Source organism: Aspergillus bombycis (assembly GCF_001792695.1).
Source record: "Aspergillus bombycis strain NRRL26010 chromosome Unknown contig00067, whole genome shotgun sequence".
Lineage (NCBI taxonomy): Eukaryota > Fungi > Ascomycota > Eurotiomycetes > Eurotiales > Aspergillaceae > Aspergillus > Aspergillus bombycis.
In genome coordinates, this window is record NW_019170069.1 from 138679 (window position 1) to 157243 (window position 18565).

Consider the following 18565-nt stretch of genomic DNA (forward strand, 5'->3'; position numbering starts at 1 on the left):
GATGGATCCTGATGCTACTATACCTATAATGGATCTTGTCTTCTTAATCCTTTCCATCTGGCAGTCCTCAGACTCCCTAACATGTTTTAGCGTCAGACTAGTCGTTGGTCGCTGGCTATTTTTGTCCGCCTCTTGAGTCCTGCTATCAGAAGCGCCCCTACTGTCAGAGTGGTTCCATAATTAGAGGCTAGAAGTGAGAACACTGGCCATATCTGCAACCCAACTACGGCTAAGCGTTTTTTTTTTTTTTTTTTTCTTTTTAAAAAAAAAAGAAAAACGAAAAAAAGGAAAAGGACGCTTTCTTCCTTTGAGGTACAACCGAAAGTACAGTAGCTGTTGGATGAATGCATGCTAGGTAGCATTCTTTCACCCAGTCTCCAGCTTGCTGTATCTTTCTTCTTTACTTTTTCTTTACTTTTGTCATTGTGCCTTCGTGTTTTCCCTTCGTTTCTTTTTTGATCACTCGCTTTTGGAATACCCTTTTTGTTCTAATTCTCATTCGTTCAGCCTCACCTTCGACGGTCTGAGATCTCATCTGACTTTTGGCCCCGTAAAGCGGCACGTTGTTGTCATGAGCACTTAGCACTTTGACCGTTTCTCTTTTAACGCCATACGCCCTCAAGGGTATACCTCTCCAATCCCTTCACTTTCGTTTCTTTCTTAGTCTCTCGTTTTGATGGTCGGACCTGTGAGGTTGGCCTGCAATATCTAATCAGGATGGCGGAAATCCTCCACGTCTCAGCCCTCGGCTGGGATAAAATGAAAGATCATTGGTGGCAGTTTGTAAGTAGTGATTGCATAATATGTTTCAACTCTCACTGACTAATGCTATGTTAGGTGTTTATCGCTATCTTAATAGCTTGTGTTGCCACAGGATCCTTGTGGCTTCTGTACTCTGGGACGAAAAGACTGCGCAACTATATTAAGGTAGAGCTTCCTTATTCTATTTGTGATTGCGTATCTGATCTGTCGCTCACCTGATCCAAATCACAGACAAGGCCACGCTCAGAGAAAGTGCCACCCAATGTATCTCAACGGTTGGTTACTCTTTCCAACAAGTTGCTCAATGTGCCAAACATTCAAAGACGCAAGCCGTCTTCTTTTGGTATCTATCTTGGTTCATTCACTTCCCCGCCAGATCAGGATCAGCTTCGGCTCCTGAATGAATGGGATTTATTGATCGTCGATCCTTTTCAGTCAGGCACGGCCCAAGCAATTCGCTATGTGGAGGGTAAGCAGTTATTGGGAAGAGTTGACCTGGATCGTGTCCTCTCAAAGGATGAGTCGACATTGTCAGCAATCGAAAAGATCGACAACCTTCTTACAGGCACATTCGACAGTGCTAACTTCAGCGGTATGGTCCTGGCCAATTGGGAAGGGAAGTTTCCCGCTTCGGTTTTCACTAAGCTCGTCGAGGTGATCGATGAGTTGGGTCTGGCAGTTTACCTTGAGACCGCACCCCCAGATTTTCTAAAGGATCGCAACTCCATGCAGAGCCCTGCAATTTCCGGAATCGTTATTCAGAATGCCAGTATCCTGCCAGAAGGCCAGAAGCGCGACTATTTTCAACTCGTGAAGATGCAACCCACCATCAAGGCGTTCGTTTCCGAAGCTTGTGTGAGAGATTTCGTGGTGATGGCGTGGGAGACAATCGATGACAATGCCGCATTATCGAATGCGGTTGTCCAAAGGTCTCTTCAATGGTGTAACTTTTACAGTGCGATCCCATGGATTGGCCAGAAGTCGGCTCTCACAAATGCTGCCCTTAACGTCAAGATCTCAGAGCCTCTCCCCTCGTTTGGATGGCTGAAAGATGCCGAAATCATCAAAGCTCATGATCGCTGGCGTTCAAATTTGCATATCAAGAACGATGTATCCGACACGAGCGCTTGGAATACATTGTTGCCATTTTTTCCTACCCTGGAAGAGTTGCTTACCTCGTCGGAATATGCTCAGCCTGAGAGCAACGAGCTGACGACAAAACTCCGCGATCCACCGGAGTGGGTGGCACAGGTGAAGTCTCTGGGGAGTCCGCTATCCATATCAATGGCCGGTATTGAATATAACTCTCTTGGTTGCTTCCCGCTTGGATCTGAGGCAACAGCACTTGCTTTTGCCGAAGTCCTTCAGTCACAACTGCGCCTTAAATCACTGGGCTTGCTTCACCCGGTTCCTGTTTCCAAGATTCAGAGCATCGGTGTGCTCCTCAAGAAATTTCACGAATCTTATATGCTTCCCAATGCAACCAGCTCAGATCCTTACGCTGTTACAAACGGAACCTCGGATCAACTGGCGACTTCAATCAAGGAACTAGCTAATCTGGCAACGAACGGCTCATTGCAGGTCAACCTTGGACTGGACTCAGGACTTCGTAAGAGTGTCGACGTGCGCTTTTGGGCAGTTTACCAGATGGACTCGGATGGCTTTGAAGTTTTTGCTTCGAAAAAAGCCCAAGGTTTAGCAGGAACTGTACTGCATACGTTCTTGTCTGCAAAAGGATACTCCCGCCACGTTTGTTTTGAGGTAGAAACCGCTTTAGCCAAATGGTCCCAGGACCTCGGCGAGGACACCGGACTTCCTCGCCGATTCGTCCAAGACATTGACATGCTGAGCCCCGAAGAGCGACTGCTTCTATTTCAGCATCTCTCCTTGACCGACTCATACAGTGAGCTCTCAGACAGTATCTGTGCATACATTCGGAGACTGCTTATTGATGCACCTTCACTCTCTCAGCTGAAGGAGCTTAACACGGTCTCATATCTTGAAGGCTCGGCTTCTCCCGAAGTTTTGGTTAATACCCGCATCAAATGGTACCGAGAACAGGGATGCCAACATCCGTCGCCCGCTAAATGTCTCTCATTATTCTATCAGACAGATGCCGCTTTTACCCAGATCCTGAGAGAGCATCGCGAGGAAGACCTTGCTTTGGTATCAAAGGCCTTCTGCCAGCTGCTTCAAAATGATCACATCGATGCGTATACTGATATCATGGCATTAGCACTTTTCTGCGCTGCGAGGAAAGGAGCAATCGATGAGATTTACAATGAAGTGACCGATCGTAACCCGTTATTCAACAATCAATCAGACCAAGCGGCTGCTTTCTCGGAATCGTTTGCTTTAGGGTCACGCTGTGAGGTCTACTTTGATGTTCAGCCTAGTGCCTTTGGAAAGCTGCTCTCGGATCGTTTCAGAAGGGAGTACAACGATGAGAAGCTCCCCGATTGGATTAATGGCGCGCCTGAGATGGCCACATCTTATGCTGGTGCCCAAATTGACGTTAACCCGGATCACAAGGTTAAGCCGATGCCTGGCTACCAGCGGTTTACTTTCCTCGGTGTTTTCGCATTCCCGGCGTTGATCGACATTATTCTGCTCACAATTATCGGCCGTGGTCTATACCTTTCAGCCTTTATGACCCATGACGAGCTACAGAGTGCCACCATCGCTTTGATGATTTCCCTTCTCCTATCTGGTGCAATCGGTACAATGATCGCTTGTGGAGGACCCTACTATCTCATTTCGATGGCTTTCGCAGCTTCAAACATGTTCGTCCTTATCCGATTAATTGCTGGTGTTGCGTTCACAATTGCCGCTGGTTTAATCGGATTCATCGTTATCTCTGGCGTGAAAAGCCCGCAGGCCGGCATTATCTTCTATCTTTACCTCGTCGCCTTGACCATCTACCTGACGAGCTTCGCTACCCTCGCCAGCTTTAGTTACCCCGGAACCGGTTTCTTGTCCGGGCGTAAAGTGATCTTCAGCTGCATCCCCATTCTTTTCGTCTCGCCTATCATCACTACTTGGAGCGGTCACGATTCAGCTATTTATCTCGCTGTGCTATACGTATTCATCGGATTTTTGCTTCTCGGCTTGCGATCAGTAGCCTCTAAATGGGTGACTTGGTATCAGAACATTAGGAGGACGGACGACACGGAGATCCGGAAATGGTATATTGCCACATACGGTAATAACGATGAGAAGGTTTTTGGAAACCTGAGTGACCCGGCTGTCTTGAAATTGTCAAGAGATGCTCTCTTCAAGGATGTCTTGGCTGAGAACTCCCGGAGCTTCTTCTCTAAGCCCACAACTGATACACTAGTCCGCGAGCTTGCCAGGGACTGGGATTCGACAAATTTCCTCCTAGACTGGTACTGCCGTTATGCTGATGTGCCCCGGCCGATTCCGTTCAGTTCTTCTTGGAATATCCAGACTAAGGTCGGGTTAGATGTTCTTCGGAACTCTCAGAAAGGAATCCGGTTGCATAATGCCTTCATCCATTGGCGCCAATCAAGCAAAGAAATAGGTTGTGGAATCTTGTACTTTATCATCGCCCTTCTAGACAAATGGGTTGAGTTATTGAGTGGCGGACAACTCGTTGGTCTCTCAACCTCCCTTTCTGATGCCAATCGAATGGCAGTCGGATTTGGATTGGCTTACTACCTCATAGGGGCCGTTCTCATCGATACCAAGGCCCAGGAACTCCATGATCTTGTGGGCCAGCATTCAGCTGTTGCTGTGGAATCGGCCAAGGAGATACGCCCCTCACAAAAGCGAGACGTGAGATTCAAGAGAAAAGTCTACTGGAAGACCTTTTTCAAGTTCCTCATGTGGCTTGTGTGGAGCTTGGCCCTTGCAACGGCTTTGATCTGGACTTTCCAAGCACCAGTGCAAGCGATGATTATGTTTTTCGCTTATGTATTGTCCTATACTGGCCTACTTTGGTATCAATATACAAAGATCTTCACCGGCCCGCACGCCCTCATACCGCTGATGACCGGTGTGGTCGTTGGGTTGCCTATCGGTATCGCCCTCAAAGTATGCCTTGGGAATAACTTCTTGTATTCTCAGGTGATTGGTCTAGGAGCAGCCACATGGACGGTGGCTATCCTCTCCCTTTTCACCGCCAAGATGGGCATGCCCAAGAAGGTTGACTCGCCCGTGGAGCTTGGGAAGACATTCCATGCATATACCGCACCGTGGGCGGATCCTGAGTGGTCCCAACAAGAGTTACAGACATTCTTCGAAGGAATGTCAGTCGTTCCTGCCGATGCGCGGTTGAAGCTTGTGCCGGGCTCCCATCCCGGTGTTGAAGTTAAAACTATTCTACTTTCACGGAAGATAGAACCCAGGATTGAAGAGGCCTTCCCGGAGTCGGAAAAGCTCATCAGTACGGCGCTGAGTGCCTGGGAAAGGGGCGAAATAGCCCTTGAACTTGTGCCGTTGGGTTCGCTTGGCCCCAACATTCAGGCGTTAAGCTGCAGTATGTCTGGTCGTCTGCAGATTGCCATTTGCGTTGGACGAGGACTAGATGAGCGGATTGATGTCAGTGCTAACTGCCAGGTTATTGCCGAGACTCTACTCCACGCGGTCGCCGAATCAATAATGAGAATGCCCCACGAGTATGCCGTGCTTTCTGAATCGCTCGTTACAGCAGGTGTGACTGAAACGACCGCCCGACAACTCCGGGAGGAACCCGATACTCCACTCGTTGTACGCTGGGCAAAGAAGGAGCTTCTGCGGCAGCTGTGTCTAGGATTCGAGTGTGACTCTCATTGGGAAAAACTGCCTCAGAATATTAGGAACATGTTGTTGGATCGTTGCCTTGGTAGGCCATGCCAACTATCTGAGGGCAGCCAACAATGGCTTGAAACGAGCCTTTGTCGGTTTGACACAAGCGACTTGAATGTACACGTTGCTCGCTGCAACCTGGGAGCTGCGACTGCTGTTAGTATCCTTGATTACGCGAATTACGGAACCGGTGAAGCAGGGGCCATCAAGGATCCGGAAATCCCAATATATATCCCAGAAATCCCGAAGAAGCTTCCTATGGCTATGTCCATCATCCAGAAGCCGCTGAGTTATGTTTATCACGCCATTGGCTCTGGGGTCAAGTTCTTCATCGCTGCTTTGCTTGCGGATTCCGAATTCCAGAGGGAATTCGATCATGTTATGAGTGAGCGACACACGTTAATTCGGGTACCGCTTGTGTTTTTGTTGAATATGGTTTGGCTATATTTCAAAACGGTGCAAGATATCGGTTTGTCATTTTTCTTATTCCATGGCCGATCCAACGTCAAGAGGCTGTGGAACGAAACCAAGGGTATTACCGTCAGCATCAAGAAGAGTCGCTTTGTTGTGCAGAGCTTGGAAGGCACCTTCACTTCTTTCAGACACAACGAGCCCGATGGCGGCTACAAGGTATACTATTACTCGGGGGAGCACAAGGCAGAACCAGAGGGTATGAAGCTTCTTAAATATGTCAGTACATATTCAAAGGATATGCTTCTACTCATTCGTCAAGAGTTCAAGGACGGCAAGGTGCTCAACGAGTACCACTATGACTACCGCGCTCCAACAAAGAAGAGCTTTACCCTATCCAAGGCGTGGGCGACCAGAATCCCCTTGGGTCGGCGTTGCGTACGCGGACAAAACAACTTAGAAAGTGTTCAGTACAACCGCAAGGGTCTCATCGAAGCGGGCTCCTACATGAAGGATGGAAACCTTATTCGTTTCAAATATCATTACCGCAAGAACCCTCGCTTCGGTGATGAGCTGTTGCGCGCTGAGTTTTCGTTGACACACATTACTTGCACAGTTTCCTGGTGCGCACCTCCTCTTCGCCACCCGGAAAAGGTTGAGCGATGGATCCCTCATTCTAAGGTCACCGAGGCAACATTTGTCCAAGGAGCTGATGTCTACGAGGCTCGTTGGCTGTACGATCACAAGTTTCATCCCACGATTTTCACGACACTCAATGGACAGAAGGTACAGACACCTCAGATGATCGAGCATGACTTCATAGGGGTGCTCGCCAAACCTAAACAAACTAGCTTTGCGAACGATAACCCTCTTTTATATTGCGACAGCCTCAACTCGAATGCTGTTAGCCGTTTCCTAGGACTGACAACCAAGCGCTTCCCTGTATCCACTTCTCGTGCTCGTTCATTGCTATGGAAGTCTTGGAAAGACCGTGTAGACTTCGATGCAATTATGGTCCGTTGGATGGATGAGCGGCTCCTGCGAAGAGACAAGACCCTGGCGCCCTACTGGCGTGCTCGTAATCGTGGTGATCTGGCAGCAGCGAAGAAGTATCTGGAACTTCGGGCGGACGCCATCACCGCCAGTGCTGATTTGGATGACAACATCTCCAGCTGGACGCCTCTTGCGGTGAAGATTAGCGATCTTTTCAACTTCGGACCCGGAGGTGATGCGGTGGTCCACACCAGATCTAAGGACTTTGGCTCTGATACTGATAAGTCGATGCATGTCATGGCTGCTGATAATGGTACTTGGCCGAACGAGGGAGGCGGTGTTTCTGCCTGTCGACGTGATATGATTAACTCGCTAAGGACAGTCAAGTGGCACATGATTTGCGAATCAGCAAATGACTTTGGTCTTCCTAAGCACCAGACGGAGCAAAATGTCCTTTCGTTGAAAGTGGTCCCTCTTTGGGGCTTGGACTTCCTCACTCCGACACATGGCCTTTTCAGGAACAAGCTCGACTCGGAAGTTGAAAATGTTACATCCGCCAGTGACATGGATATCAAGCTTAACTTCATCCCAATCCTGACAGCTTTGGTGAAGGGAGCGCGTGCGACTCACCTTTCAAAGGCTGATATCCACCAGGCGACCCGGGCTTTGGTCAACTTGAATACATACTTCCAGGACTCGCGGCATTGGACTCAGATTTGGAACAGTGATCTCGTCAAGGAAAGCTGGAGAGACCTTTGGCTTACTCAAGAGATGCCTAATACCGTTCCATCATCTCAGTGGTTCCGCACCGAACTTCCAACCCTGACATCACTTGATACTGCCTTGGAACTTTGGTATCGGTATCTCTTCATTTTCTCCATTCCAATTCCTGAGAAGATACCCAGCGTCTTTCAAGCATCGCATCACAGTGTTAGTGCATCTTACGGGGTTGTATGCAAGATGAAGAGAAACTGCACCTTACAGATTTGGGATCACGCCATTAGTTGGCGTGAAACCAACCTCTGTCTGTCGTCCGCCCTGTGCAAGCTTTCTCCATTCGTTCGCAATGCTCTCTTAGGTTTAATGCGGATCACCTCAGCTCTTACTTTGCATCATGCCGATATCATTCTTCCTTGCGCTGATTTCTTTAATCCGGGCTGGGAGGTTGAAATTGGAACCTGCCAAGGAACCATTGAACATCGCAACGTTTTCCGCAGGAAGGTCGACCCCGTTGTCAATGGTATCACTGACATGCAAAAGTTCGCCCCTGTGAAGGAGATTAAGTCTCAGCGCCCGACAGTCACCATGTTGTCGCACGTGTGGTATGCCAAGGATATCAAGATCGCTCTGCTTGCCGCCGACATCATTATCAACCAGTGGAAGTTCGATGATTATCACCTGGATATTTATGGGGCCATCGATAAGGCGCCGACATACTCTACTGAATGTCAAGAAATCATCGCCTCCAAGGGTCTTCGAGGCAAGGTTACTCTCCGTGGTACTGCTGATCCGATGAAAGTGCTCGAAAATACCTGGCTTTTCCTCAACTCGTCACTGTCCGAAGGTCTGCCCTTGGCCCTAGGTGAAGCTGCTCTGACCGGTGCCCCCGTGGTTTGTACCGATGTCGGTGCATCTCTTCGTGTTCTGAGCGACCCAGACGACTTCTCTCGCTACAGTGCCGTCGTCGCACCCAATGACGCCCACGCCCTTGCAAAAGCGCAGATCACTATGCTCGGCCTTTTGGGAGAATGGAGCGAGTATACTGATGACACTGAGCCGGCACCTGTGCTCACATCATCTCCAACACCGGAGGATGTTGCCAAGATAACCCGTCGCATGTACGAGAAGAGCGAGTACCGCCGCAAACTCGGCATGATGACCCGCGATATCGTCCAGAAATCATTCAGTGGCGACCGGTACCTCCGTGAGCACGAGCAGATGCTGTGGATCGGCAAGTCTGCCAAGATCATGGCCAACCGAGTTGGAGGAGCCATCACCGAGCCCACAGACATTGCAACAGCCATGCGCCAGACTCTCCCGATCGAAGAAGAAGTCATCACCATCCCTCGCAGCGCTGTGCACTCGTGGCGCTCGTCTGCTGCATCGGGCATGTCGACGGTGTACAGTGAGGTTTCCAATTTCCCAATGCTCAACGGCTACCACCGCCCGTCCTCTATTCGCTCAGGTATGAGCGGTATCTCAACGGATACAGAGTCCTTCCTTCCTCTCCCTAGCAACGCCTCTCTCCCTGTCTTCGCTCCTCGTCAGACTCTGGGCTACCCTGGAACCCCTGACGGTCGCCTCTCACCTTCGGGGCGACTCTCACCACTGCCAAACCCCAGGAACAGTGGTCGGCGATCCATGTCAACAGCTGGCCGCGAGCAGCTACGTGGTCTTGGACGCGAAGAATTAAACCCTTACCGCAATTCCGACGTCAGTACCATCATGAGAGACGAATTCCTTCAATCAAGCATCTACAAGAACATCGAAGGCAGCAACAGCACCCCCAACATGATCTAAAACAAAAAACAAAACAGAAAAGAAAAGGCAAAAAGAAGCTGTCCTATCTAGTTCTTTTGGTTTTAAATTTCCGAATTTTGTTTGCTTTTCTATTTTTGCATATCATATGACTGATTTTGGGCTAAACCCCCGGTCTGGCAATAATTGCTAATCTGTCATTGTCTATACCAACCATATACCCCGAGATGATGAAGTGCTCGTTATAAATACTTGCATATACTTTCCTTGACTTTGCATCAAACTTCATCACTACCACACTCATTGTTTTCCATCTTGGTCTGCTTTGATAGCATTGCGTGGCTTCACGGATTTAAATTGGATTTTCCCCTATTAATACCTGATAGACGATTGCATTTACTAGCGTGAATTTTACTGGATTATAACATTTCTCAAGTCTCTCCCTGGTCTATGGCTCTAGAACTAAATCTAGAGGAAAGTATGGCTTTTGTAAGACTAGTGTTCATTGTGTAAACTATAAGTATTAATATCAACAGGTATATATGTAACATTCTCGGATTCTAAGATACATTAATGCGCGCGAACTAGTGCAGAACGTTTAACACTATCCCAGATCGAATCCTCAGGAACGGGATTTGCAATCTGGTGCCATTCGCCGTTGAATGCGTTGATGAGCCAGTTAGATAGACCTGCGATTCTTGTTAGTTTATTCTCTGTAGACATGACAGATTGGGATAAAGACGTACGCTCGTATATCATAAAATGCGCGTTGTGGAAGTAGATACTATGGTCGGAGTCGGGGTAGAAGTGCATATCGTAGTTTTGTACATTGGACAAGTCCAGCTTGTCGATGAATGTTAAGGTGTTCTGGATATGTACATTGTCGTCTGAGGCGCCGTGTATAAGCAGGAAGCGCGTGGCTTGGGAGAATGCTGACACGTTGGTGATGGTCGAGTTCTCGTAGCCGGAGGGGTTATGTTCTGGCGTATGCATGTATCGTTCTGTGTAGACCGAGTCTAGGGACCACCAATGTCAGTTACTTTGTTCTGTTATTCATATTTGGGTGAAGGACACTCACCATAGAACCGCCAGTCCGTGACAGGGGCGACGGCCATGCCATACTGGAATGTTTCACCTGCGTCTTGCTCGAGGACCTTTAGAGTCATGAATCCACCGTAGCTCCAGCCCCAGATTGCCATCCGCGTCTCGTCAACGTAGGGTTTCTTAGCCCACATTTTCGCGGTGGTGATCTGATCGTGCGCTTCGTAATGTCCTAGATTTCCTCGGACTGCGCACCTCACTTTCCGTCCGCTATATCCTGTGCCCCTGGCGTCGAGGGTGACAACAATATATCCTAAGTTTGAGGCAATATAAGACTGGAAGTCGATCGTGAACTTACGGTCCACTCTCTGAGAGGTCGGGCCGTTATACAGTTGGAATACGACGGGGTACTTCTTAGCAGGATTAAAGTGTGGTGGGCGGCGCTCAACGAGCTGAAGCGTGAAGCCATCAATGGTTACGTTTTGGTAGACTTCGGTGGGAAGAGCAAATGTTTCCACCATTGAAGCCAGTCTGGGGTTCTTCTCAATAATTTTCTCGAATGTGATCTCGTCACCCTTGGTGTTGATGATGGCTTGCCATGGAACAGACGGCCCATTGTAGCTAAGCAATGCATATCCGGCACCGTCAGAGAAGGATACATCATAGAAGCCAGGTTTAGAGGTGTCCGTCAAGGGTTGAAGATTTGATCCGTCAAGCTGGACCCGGTATATGTGTCGCTGCGTCGGAGACTCCTTTGTAGCAACAAAGTAAACGATTCCCCTGCGCAAATCCACGGCTGATGGTGCTTCCACGACTTCCCACTCTCCCGTGGTGAGCATGATAGGATTCGGATTGTCAAGAGGTGTGAAGTAAGCTAGATGGTCGTATCCATCATGAATTACTGTGTCGATGTAACCATCATCTGGTCGTCCGTTACTGGGGTCTGCCGGTATGAATTTGGTATAATGGGAAGGTTCAACCCAGCCACCATCAAGATTGGCGATATCTTCGAATCTAACCAGCTTTCCTGTTCTCGATTTTGTGTCAATCAGGAAGATCTTTACCGCGTCGCTTTCTCGGTTTGTGGCACGGACAATGACCTTTCCTTCGGAAGCCCATAATACCTCTATGATGATACGATCATCATCAGGGAAGTCGTCGGGGACGTTGACCGGGAATACCTCATCTTTCTCGACATCATAGAACAGCAAATTGACTACAGGGTTCGGAGACCCGGCTTTAGGGTACTTGATCTGCCTGACCTCTGGATAATTCTCGAGTCCCGGGGGAGGTCGTTTCCCCGATGGTCTTGACACGAAGTACTGGACCGGAAATTCCGGAACAGCGGACTCGTTGGTTCGAAGGAAGGCAACGTATTTCCCATCATTTGACCACCACGTCACGCTTTTGTCCGTAATGACCTCTTCTTCGTATACCCAATCGGGGACACCATAGAAAAGGTCCTCGCCACCGTCCTTGGTAATGGGGACGACACTTTCCGAAGACAGTTTTCGCAAGTACATGTTATTGTCTCTCACGAAAACTACAGCATCTGAACTCGGAGACCAAAGCGCAAGTTGCACCCTTCCGTCTGGAACGCTAGGATCGAGTGGCTGAGCCGTTTGGGTCGCCACGTCGAAGATCCAATATTTTCCAGTGAACGAGTATCTCCAGTTCTTCTCATGACTCGACAGAAGCAACACCTTATTCAGGTCTGGACTAGGCCATGTGAATGTCGGCATCAAGGTCTCCCCGTTGGCTTGTACAATAGCCTTATTCATTAAGATTCTACCGCTCTGACTCTCAACATCATCGCCTTCCTGACTGCGAATATCGTCGACCCGCAGATAGCCCTTTTTATCGGCCTCTGCCCTCTGCACTAATAGTCCATCTTCCCCGTCTGGACTAGCAATCCATGAGATAGCGTGAGACCGAGGATTCCACGACCCCGTCAGGACTTGTTGAAGTGTCACAGGCCTTCCGGCGCTTGTGCTCCCCGAACCTGGTTCTTGTTGTTGCAGGGTCTCAGAGGCTGTTTGGGGACTTGTCCGGCCTTGAGTCAAGAAGAGTACTAACGCCAGCACCCAACCTCCCAGACAGAGTATTATCAACGCCCAGAAGATCTGACGCGTGCGACTTCCAGAGCCAGGCTTCCTGGGCGAGGTAGGAAGGAATGGCTCGTCGACATCTGCTTCCCCATCCTCCACATCGCGATATTTTGTCTCGTCCGTCACTGCCGATGTGCCATTCGCGGAATTGTTATGTGCGTTGTCCTCAAGGTAGGCTGTATCGACGGACAACCCTGAATCGGTGGAAGATCGGGACGATGCGCCGGACGTGGATCTTCGGCGGGTCATGGGGAAGAACTCCGCATTTTCAAGGTCGTCGGATCTCCCCATAATCATTGGCTTGTGTTGGGGGGGCAATTCGAGAAGTCGCATGCAGCGAAAAGGTATGTGATAAGATAGCAAGGAGCGTTCGGCGGGCGTACAGATAAGGCTAGATGGTTATCGAGGTCGGAGTAAAGCGGTGCTTGCGTTCACGACAAGAGACGTATCCATGCCCTCTCGTAACTGAATCCTATATTTCACTCTCTAATAGCGTCCATTGCAATTTGGCCCCCGGATGCAGAGTCAGCCTGGGCCCCAAAAGTTGCCTGTTGGAGAAGGACACGAGAGCCGCGGCGTTGAATGGCAGCAGGAGTCTTGGCACTGAACTACTATTGAGGCCCGTTTCCAGATAACTGTTAGTCACTACTGCTAGCAGTGGATCATCTTCCATTACATACCCACTTTAAAAAGGTTACCCAGCCTCTGGAGCTAAGCCACGTAATTTATTCAAGAACTTACTCCGTATAAAGAAGAAGCAGAGGAGGAAGAGGAAGAAACGACACGAAGGTACAGAAGTCTCAACCAGGAACTCCAATTAAGCCAGAATAATCCCGAGAGAGAGGTCGTGCATACTACCAGCTAGTAAGCTCCAGAATCTAGAAGCCACCAGGTGCCCTCGTCGGACACTGGTTTATCTTTGGGCACTTCGACCAGCCGTCTCAAGCTGTTCTGTAGTCGCTCTATTTGGAGATAGGCATTTTGGCACAAAATCATTGGCTTTTCGTCATCCACAACGATTTCTTTGCCTTGTAGTGAAACAGACTGGATGTCCACCTCGATGCATATTTCCCCTCAGCGACCGATAGAATAACGCGGTCGTGCTTTCATTGCCAGGTAACTGTATCTACGCTGCGATAGGATCCTGGGAGCCTCATTGACAGTAGGAGTATTGAATTTCGGTTGCTCCATGGCGGCCTCATCTCCCGCACACTTCTCTTCCCTGTTAACCCGGCGTCTTGATCTCCCGAAGAGTAATGCCATCTTGTTCGATGGATAGAATAGGGTAGGCGAGGTAGATTTGATCATGGTGCTATCCTTAATAATGCTGTTATAGGAGAGCCGTGGGCGATAATCATGCAGAGGCTTCCATAACGGTGTCGCAGTATCAGGCTGGTCGTTCCACTTACATATAGTCAAGGATGATGAAGCCCATGACCATCGACCGCCGGGGACACAAGTGGACATGGCTCAAAAATTCCAGATGCTACCTGAGTTCCATTGAACGAATTCCACGGTCAAAGCTTCGAAGCGATAATACAAGCATAGAGTGTGAAGAAGATATACTCTGGAGTATGAATGAGAGATTCCTGCGAAGATCGTATCCGAGTATCGAAGGCTTACTCTGCAGCAGTCTTCATTTCTTTCTTTCTTTTTCTTTTTTTTTTTTGATCCTTGGATGCAATCGATCGGTCTATTTCCGCATTAGACAACCATGGTACAGATTACGGGAAAGGAGAACATTTGTGTTTTGAGCGAATGAAACAGTTTTGGTTGCCTATTTTCCATCTGGATTGGGGAAAGTAGGATAGACCGAGTTGTCGCCCAGGATTACGCGCATCAAGAATAGTAGCATGTCGATTGTCGATTGTTTGCAGATCCGCTCTTGAGGCGGGGCTACAGGGCTGAGCCACTCCCCGAGTCAAGTAGACGACGCGTCAGGAGCATTGTTATTATTGGTGAAAGAGAACAAGAATAGGGGGGAAAGATGGGCAACTGGCGAAGGAGGTGGTGGTGACTCCGCGCAAAGCTAAAATAACTTAACTTCAGTACACTACAACTTTATCTCTCCTTCTTTCGCCCCCCCTCTTACTTTTCCCATGTTAACTTCCATCTTAACCCTTCCCCCCCCCGACCTTTATTTTATTTTATTTTATTTTTCTTTTTCTTTTCCCCTCATCCATCAGTATTGTATATCCTACCCTAGACGGATCCGTGCGAGAGAGGGGGATCTTCAAAGAAATACCAAGAACGTCCAAGACTAGTCGACAATCTCGGCATTGGCCCGACAAACGTCATTGTCCTGCCTCAGACTCACACCCTGTTAGGCAGACGGATTTTGTTCTCGGCCAGGAACCACCGTTGCTTTTGTACCTTTGGGCCCCATTCTCTTAAATAGAAAGCCCTATAAGGCTGATGGTCTTCTAATCTGGGGCTTACACTCTTCGAACAACCACATTCATCATGCATGCGGAGAATCCTCGACAGACTCCCGCCGAAGTCAGCTCGGTCGGACCACAGTCAGAGTCCGCCCTACCTGGGCAGATTCTCACCGGAAAACAAGAACATTGTCGGTTAATTCCCATTCTTGATAGATTTCCAAATGTGCCCAACTAGCTAATCAAATGAATGACTGATACATAGACCTTAAACGCGAGCTCATTGCCCGCCAAGTGCAAAGCGAAATCGCCGAGCTAAACTCCCCCACGGCCCTCCAACGTTTCGGCGCCCCGTTCAGATCTGAGTACGGAGAAGTCGCCCCGGTTGACTCAGAACTCCCCATCCTTCGATATATATTTGTTCATCATGTGCGCAATTTTCCCTTTCTCGACCAGGCCCGCGAGAAGGAGTTTTGGCAGGATAAATTGCAAGTGGTGAGTGTGGATCCATTCACTAGGGGCAAGGATGAAGGAGACTGACGGCACCCGTAGTTCCTAGAATCATTCGCGAAGAAGCATGTTTCGTCGTCCGAAGACCGCCTAGAGGAGACAAAGCGCAGAAAATTGGCAAGGAAGTGCGAGAAGCTCGTAGAGCTCATGATGGTATCAGGTATCCCAACGGCCTCAGGGTATGAAGAACGAATCCAATTTTCGGAAATCGAGGTCGTAGATCGCGGTGCCAACGACAATGGTCTGTTGGTTAATATGCCGGAAGGGAATGCCATACACGGCTGGGATGTCAATGTGGCTGCCGTAAGAATTACGTCTGTCAGGCGAACCGTGCGGTATCATCAGCATGCTGTGAGGGAATAGCCCTCCCTGAAAACTGAGGGATCTATGGCTAATACTGGCGCTAGGAATTCATTCTTCGTGTTCGTCGGGAAGGAAAGTCGGACGTCTTTGTGGCCCGGCGGTACGGTGACTTTGCGAAGCTCCACAAGAGGCTGCGCACCGAATTTCCCGGAAAGCCACTCCCAGTTCTTCCGCGCAAGAACAAGTCCTCAACGTCGTCGAGCTTTTTCTCCTCAGTCGACGACGATGCCTCTTCGGTCTCCTCTCTATCCAGCCAGAGTGCAAGTACGCCGGACGAGGGCCAAAGTTCTCGAAACAGCTTAGCCCCTGGAAACCATCTGCATCGCTCTGCGTCGCGGTCGTCCATGCGCTCATCTTTGGGAATATCCCCCAAGTCACCGAGACTTTCAGCAGACACCTCTCGAGAGACCGTGCTCTATAGAGAAGAACAACGGGTTTCGCTTCGAGCGTTCCTTCGCACTTTACTGCAGAATAAGCGGGCGGCAGAGTCAAAGGCTTTAGAGGAGTTTCTAACTGCAGAACCTATTACTCTGAATGAAGAAGAACTAATTGACATGCAACGACGGAAGGAGGCAGATGCTATCAGGATCGAAGAACAGAAGAAGTTCTATGAGATCGCTAGACAGCGCGCAGCAGAGCTAGATGTGTACATGGAAAACTTCCGTCGAGATATTGTCGAGAGCAGTAAGTGCAAACTCTCTACTTGTTAATTCTCTCATGCTGACGGGGATGATTCCTTTGTAGATGGCCTGACGAAACTGTTTGCGGAAATTAGAGAGAAGCCAACGGTAGAGGATCTCAGTCCTCAATATCAGAAGTTTGCAGAATGGCTTCGGATCGAGTACGTATTCTTTCATCACTGTGCTCATTACTTTTACGGTTGCTTACAAAGTCTAGGGTTGCCGCAACGCTGTACCATTTGTTCTTGGCCGAGGACAACTCGCCTGAACTATTCGCACAATTCAAGAGGATACACTCTCTTGTCCCATACACATTGATGAAGAATGTTATCCGAATTGCGAATCCTGCAGCCGTTATGTCTGGAGTTTTGGATCTTTTCCTTGCTCAACCATTTGGCTCACGGTCTCTTCTGCAGCGGATCTTTTCCATGACTCTGAACGATGGCATCAAACAATTCCAAAAGGCCATTGACTCACTTGTTTCCAAGGTTGATGATGCATCTCTCTGTCAGAAATTGAAGGCGTTCACAGACTCGGATGAGGAAACCAAGAATGAGATCCGTGCCGAGGCTGAGGATGAAGATATAGATATTCTCGTGGCAATTCTTCGGTCGGACCGCTTCTCTCCCGAACTCACACCAGAGCAATATGGTAATGTATTCAATGCATACGTAGCCTGGAACCAGGCGGTGGAGAGCGTCGATGCAGAAATGCGTGAAGGTGCACAATGGTTTGCCAACATGAAGCAGCTACTTAAACTCTACACGCGCCAGCGTGACAAGGCCATGATGCTCAGCATCGTTGAAGAGCCTGTTACCCTCCAACTCTTCCGCGACTTATTCACAATATTCTACGAGCCGCTAGTGCGCGTTTATAAGTCGGCAAACGTTTACAATAGTATCACTGATTTCGCTCAATTTGCCGACGACGCTATACAGGTGGTTGAGAAATGTCAGCGACAAGATGTATCTGCCGATCCAAACCAAACGGTTCAGTCCTTCATCGATCTTTGCGAACGTCATCAAGCGAGCTTTTATAAGTTCGTTCACGAAGTGCACCTTCATGACAATGGACTCTTCGGCTCTCTGATGGGATGGATTGAAGATATTCTTGATTTCCTACGCCACGGGCCTGTTGGTGGCAAGCTTGACATGAACGCCCTGCTTCACGGAGCTAAGGATGTTGGACAAATCGATAAAGATAAGGCCCTCGACGAGATCAATGCACTTATCAAATGGCACGAAGACCGCAAGCGGTGGCACCTGAATAAGACCAGGCAGAAGATGGCGGCAGAAGGAACCGGGAATGACCCATTCCCGACATTTAAGGGAAGCGATTTCGGCTTAGACGAGGTATGTCAAAATTAAAATCGTAATCGAATGGTGAAGTGAGATTCTAACCCTCCGCTAGGGCGACCTGGAAGACCTTGCCATCTCGGACGCAGAGTCCGATCCTACCGACGAGCTCGACGAGGAAGATGACCTCGACCCCATTTCTGCTGAACGACGAAGACGGGTCAAGCAACAGGATCAACTCCGTCGCACGGCTGGCGAGCCTGTTAAGCCTGAAGTCCAAGAGATTCTCAAATTAGCCGAATCGTTTGGAGTAATGTTACGGATGGTCCTTGCAGAATAGGCTGGCTACTACTTTGTCGTGATACCCTAGATATTCTTTTCGACAACTTTTGTCATCATGGGTTTTTGTTGATTTCGCAGCTGTTGTAGACAAAGACGAGCATTTCTCAGCTGTGTGGCACTTGATTGTATTGTTGTTTTAATTCTACATCACCTCATAGCATAATAGAGAAGACCTTTTAATGTTTCATCAGTTTCGTTCCAGTGAATGACAAGATGTACTGTGCAGAACAAACTACTGCACTAAGGGGTCGGGAGCCGTGGTTGACAGCGGGCACTAAACCCCTCTGATCCACCTGCAGCGACACCGTCCGAAGATGGTTTCCATAGCGACACAAAGCATACATACATCTGTAGCGGCGCATCTCTCTACCTTCAACTCCATACCATCACTGCTTCGT

The 18565-nt window shown here is 48.9% G+C and overlaps 3 protein-coding genes across 3 annotated transcripts; 2 read left to right on the forward strand and 1 right to left on the reverse strand.

Annotated features, from left to right (window-relative positions):
* Positions 1-717: 717 nt before the first annotated feature.
* Positions 718-9492, forward strand: gtb3 (glycosyltransferase family 4 protein; the record flags this gene model as incomplete). The annotated part of the gene is made up of 4 exons (XM_022535682.1): positions 718-783; positions 838-927; positions 994-7832; positions 7908-9492. The coding sequence occupies 4 exons, from the start codon at positions 718-720 to the stop codon at positions 9490-9492; spliced, it is 8580 nt and encodes a 2859-aa protein (XP_022387373.1).
* A 528-nt stretch (positions 9493-10020) lies between these two features.
* Positions 10021-12890, reverse strand: dapB (dipeptidyl aminopeptidase dapB; the record flags this gene model as incomplete). The annotated part of the gene is made up of 3 exons (XM_022535683.1): positions 10021-10139; positions 10197-10466; positions 10529-12890. The coding sequence occupies 3 exons, from the start codon at positions 12888-12890 to the stop codon at positions 10021-10023; spliced, it is 2751 nt and encodes a 916-aa protein (XP_022387365.1).
* A 2172-nt stretch (positions 12891-15062) lies between these two features.
* Positions 15063-18165, forward strand: ABOM_008555 (PX domain-containing protein; the record flags this gene model as incomplete). Its single annotated transcript, XM_022535684.1, has 7 exons — positions 15063-15168; positions 15243-15472; positions 15530-15838; positions 15895-16534; positions 16595-16691; positions 16748-17882; positions 17941-18165. 7 exons carry the CDS (start codon positions 15063-15065, stop codon positions 18163-18165), a joined length of 2742 nt encoding a protein of 913 aa, XP_022387364.1.
* Positions 18166-18565: the final 400 nt, after the last annotated feature.